This window comes from Arvicola amphibius, chromosome 13 (genome assembly GCF_903992535.2).
Source record: "Arvicola amphibius chromosome 13, mArvAmp1.2, whole genome shotgun sequence".
In the NCBI taxonomy this organism is placed as follows: Eukaryota; Metazoa; Chordata; class Mammalia; order Rodentia; family Cricetidae; genus Arvicola; species Arvicola amphibius.
The window spans coordinates 61,965,999-61,970,591 of NC_052059.1; the positions used below are offsets into that span (position 1 = coordinate 61,965,999).

General features: G+C 42.3%; 1 gene segment (V, D, J or C); it reads right to left on the reverse strand.

The window, feature by feature from the left end:
- Positions 1–2,872: 2,872 nt before the first annotated feature.
- Positions 2,873–3,388, reverse strand: LOC119800465. The segment is given in 2 exon segments: positions 2,873–3,222; positions 3,337–3,388. Coding segments are annotated over 2 exon segments (402 nt in total).
- Between the last annotated feature and the right edge of the window lie 1,205 nt (positions 3,389–4,593).

Sequence of the window (4,593 nt, forward strand, 5' to 3'; positions counted from 1 at the left end):
GTTCCTGACTTTCTTTCTCATGTTCTCTCTCCTTCTGCTCCTCATCAGGACCTTGGGAGCTCAGTCCAGTGCTCCAATGTGGGGCACAGTCATTTTCTTCATCTATCGCCAGGTGGAGGTTCCCTCACGGTCCTGACTTTCTTTCTCATGTTCTCTCTCCTTCTGCTCCTCATCAGAACCTTGGGAGCTCAGTCCGGTGCTCCAATGTGGGGCTCAGTCATTTTCTTCATCTATCGCCAGGTGGAGGTTCCCTCACGGTCCTGACTTTCTTTCTCATGTTCTCTCTCCTTCTGCTCCTCATCAGGACCTTGGGAGCTCAGTCCAGTGCTCCAATGTGGGGCTCTGTCATTTTCTTCATCTATCGTCAGGTGGAGGTTCTATGGTGATATGCAAGAAATTCATCAGTATGGCTATAGGAACTGGCCTTTTCAGGCTCCCTCTCCTCAGCTGCCCAAGGAGCTAACTGGGGGGCGTCTCCCTGGAAACCTGGGAACCCCTCTAGGGTTAAGTCTCTTGACAACCCTCAGGTGGCTCCCTAAATTAAGATATATGCTTCCCTGCTCCCATATCCACCCTTCCTGTATCCCAAGCATCCCATTCCTCCGAGCTCCCCCCATTCTCCCCTTCACGCTTTTCTCTCCCCATCTTCCCTTGGCCGCATCTCGCCCAACCCTCAAGTTCCCAATTTTTGCCTGGCGATCGTGTCTACTTCCAATATCCAGGAGGATTACTATATCTTCTTTTGGGAGTTCACCTTCTTATTATCTTATACCCTCAGATAAGTCTTCTCTTTGTGTTTAGCTACTACTCCACACCTCCTCTCCAGTTTCTCTGATCTTCTGTAATGAACTCCAGCAGTGTATAATTACAAGTATTTAGGATATATTTAGAAGCTTCATAGATTTAAGAAAGTGTCTACAGTGAGTTCTTCTCTAGGTAGGGTCTATGTTCTCTCCAGTCATGGGTAGTTAACTATGTTTGCAGTGTTGGACCTGAATTCATTGCTACTGAGCAATTTTGAATTCAGTAAGGCATATGTTAGTTTCCACAAAGATAAAAGTGCTGTGATTGCACCCTTTTGAACATCTTGCCCTGGTGGTAATTAATTTTGTTCATAGTCTTTACACAACATGAAGGACTATTTATTGCATTTCTCCTTGGATTCTTACATGATACTTTCATATATTATCAGAACTCCTCCTTAGGGAAGAGTTTTCAGTGCAGTTCTAGCTGACTTTCTACAAGTCCTATGTGTGAAATATGTGACAACCTTAGAAACAGATCTTGCCTTCAAGTTCAATGAGGGCAATCAAGGAGAATAACAATAGCCTGTTTCATTTGGAGGAGACTCTGAAAGCCTCCAACTAATAACTTGAAGGGTGGGTTCCCATGTCTGGCACTTGTGGTCTTTTCTATTGCATTTGGCATCCATTCCAAGTTTGACAAGCACTCTTATGAGAGATTCTATCTATGCTGTGCCATTTAAGTCATCTTTGAATTTCAAAATGCTGTTTGACATTTAATTTTGCCTCCTAAACAGTAAGAGAGCATATACTAATTTGTTGTTCTTTGTGAGCACAAACATGACTCTTTCTTGAGGGTCACAATGGCCTTTGATTTCAAATCTATCTTCCTTCACAGAGAGATAAATATGAGTAATCGAGAATTTTCTTTAAACCAGTATTTTGTTTCCAGAATTGAGATGGATTGAAACCTTGGCTTCCTTTCTTACATTGCAGAAGAATTATCAGAGAACCTAACTCTAATCCCAGGTAAGTGACTGCACCATGTGCTCAGGATTTAAGCAAAGTACAATCCCCTGTGAGAGTGGACATGAAGGGGGAAGGACTTTCCAAGAGTCTTTCAGGATCAAGCTCCCTCCTACATGGTGTATAGAAAAGAGAAGGAACTGTCTTTTGGTCATTATCTTGAGAGTTCCATCAGTTGTGTTTGCTTAGCAGATTAACACATGCATCGTTATTGGGGAGTGTGAAGGATTCAATGAGAAAGGCCCCATAAGCTCATCTATCTGAATGTTTCATTCTGAGTTGGTGGACTGTTTAGTACAGAACAGTAGGTGTGGCCTTGTCACAGGAGATGGGTCACTGGTTGTGGCTTTGGAATCTCAAAGTCCAAGCTAGGCCCAGTCTCTCTCTCTCTCTCTCTCTCTCTCTCTCTCTCTCTCTCTCTCTCTCTCTCTCTCTCTCTCTCTCTCTCTCTCTCTCTCTCTCTCTCTCCCTCTCTCCCTCCCTCTTGTTGGTGATCAGATTTAAGCTCTTAGCTACTACTCCAGAGACATGACTGCCTGCCTGCCTGATACTATGCTTGCCACAGTGATCATCATGGCTCACACACTGAAACTATAATCAAGTCCCCAATATAAGTCGGATTCTTTATGGTTTCCATTCACAACAGAAGAACAATAACTGGGACTAGAAGTTAGACTGAGCTCTCTATAACATGGACCAAGGAGAGGAAAAATATAAATAACGTCTGGGGTGAGATTGAGGCAGATTTTTAAATACTAGAGTTTAATGTTTTCATTTGGTCATAAATTTGTGGGGTAAGAACAGAAGATTGCCAGAGAATTTAAATCACTAAATTTTGTAAGACATCTTGGTAGCTATAAATCCCATGTCTGAGTTTTCCTGGAGATGTTCTCTGTGAGAGATCCTCCACTTCAGGAGAGAACAGTATTAAAGGGGATCAAAACCCATTTGTCTCTGGCAATGACTTCCACCCTATTCTGTCAGAATATCCCCAAATTTCTAGTTTTCTAGGGATCTGACCTGAGATTTGATACTATTTTTCAGGAGCTGGGTAAAAAATCCATGTAGATAAGACATAAAGCTCTCCCTCACAAGACCACTCCTCAGCCCTCCTGCACCCTTGGTTTGTGTGCAGCTTCCCCTGCAGTCTCCCTCACTGTGTCACTCAGAGCACAGTAGTACAGGGCAGAGTCCCACAGCTGCACTGAGGACTTCTGCAGGTGGAAGGAGTTGTTGCTCTTATGGAGAGTGGCGTGAAACCCTTGTTGCTCTGTCCTCTTGTTGTCTGTGGCGCTCCACAGGAGTAGCTGAGGGGCTTTCTTTGGGTATTGCACATACCAGAAAAGGTAAGGACTTCCATTAGTCTCATAGGTGCAGCTCAGCTTCACAGGAAACCCTTCTGTAGAAGTAACAAGACCTTCTGTCTGGGTCACTGAGTCTCCATTGCTCCTCTCTGAAAATAAAAAAAAAAGAAGAAGAAATGACTTTTCTACGTGAAGACAAAGGCACAGACTTCCGTAGTTGTAAGAAAATAACATCATTATTGTTTAGTCTAAATGTAACTTACTGAGCATTAAGAGGAGCAGTAGAACTGAGCAGATGTCAAGAAGCATGTTCATAGAAGCCAGTGACACTTGGTTCTTGAGTTCACCAAACTCACAGGGCAAGTCTCCTCGGGACCTTATCGAAACTCCTCACTCATAAACAAAGATCTCCTTCTGCATAGTGACAGTCTGTCATGTGAAGCCACCACATAGGTGCAGACATTAACCACATCTGAAGAGGCAGCACCCTCTGCTGATTTACCTTCAAACTGCACACAAATGTCTACACAACACTTAGTAAATAAACTTGAAGCCTCGCCCAAAGGAGACAGGTCTCAAGTCTCTAGTGGATGTTACTGAGCTATATGTATCCTGGGTATTTAGGGTAATGAGTGTACATAAAAGAATACACACATACATACATACACATACACACACTTCTGATAAAATTTATCTACTTTTTCTTGTTTTATTGTTTTTTTGAGAATGTTTTGTGAAATATTTGGTTATACTTAATTGCTCCCTCTAGTCCTGTTAGATCCATACCTTCTTCCTTACCAACCCAGTTTTGTGCCACCTGAATTTCCAGCAATCAGCTCAAGGTTAGCAATACAGGTTTTAGTGTCCATAAACTTTTAGTAAATAAAGGTAGGCCACTGGGTGCCTACTGAATTTAGTCTAGACCACAAGCACCCACAGGTGAGATTTTTTTGATAAGTGAATTATGCTGATACTTTTATAGGGATGGCTGTAATCAGAAACCCCTAGACTCAGACATTCTTTCTTGTAATGTGTAAAGCTCTGTGGTAAATGCACAGATCAGGAAAAGTTGCTTTCAAGAGAATGGTAAGCAGATAATTACCATGACTCCTACCCCAAGTCTTTGCTCCAACCATCTTGACCCAGGCATATGAAAGAAGAGATCAACCTGGAAATGGAAAACTGATGCATTGTCATGATTAGTAAAGTTGGTTGAATATCAGATTTCCAGTGCTTATATTTATTTTACACCCCACATCACCCTGTTAATCCTCCATGGAGATATTTGACCCTATCCTCATATGTCTGATGCACAGGGAGTTGGAATGAAGGGTGTTTAGAGTAAGAGGATGCTCTTCCCTTCAGGCTGAGACTCCAGGAAACTTTTCTCTGTGTTCTCCATTCTTCTTGTATACATCATTTATCTGTCTCACAGAAATATTTAGCATTTTCTACCACTGGTGCAAAGAAAACCATGTATCAAATAAATCGTCTTAATCTGAGTTTCCGAACAAAATATT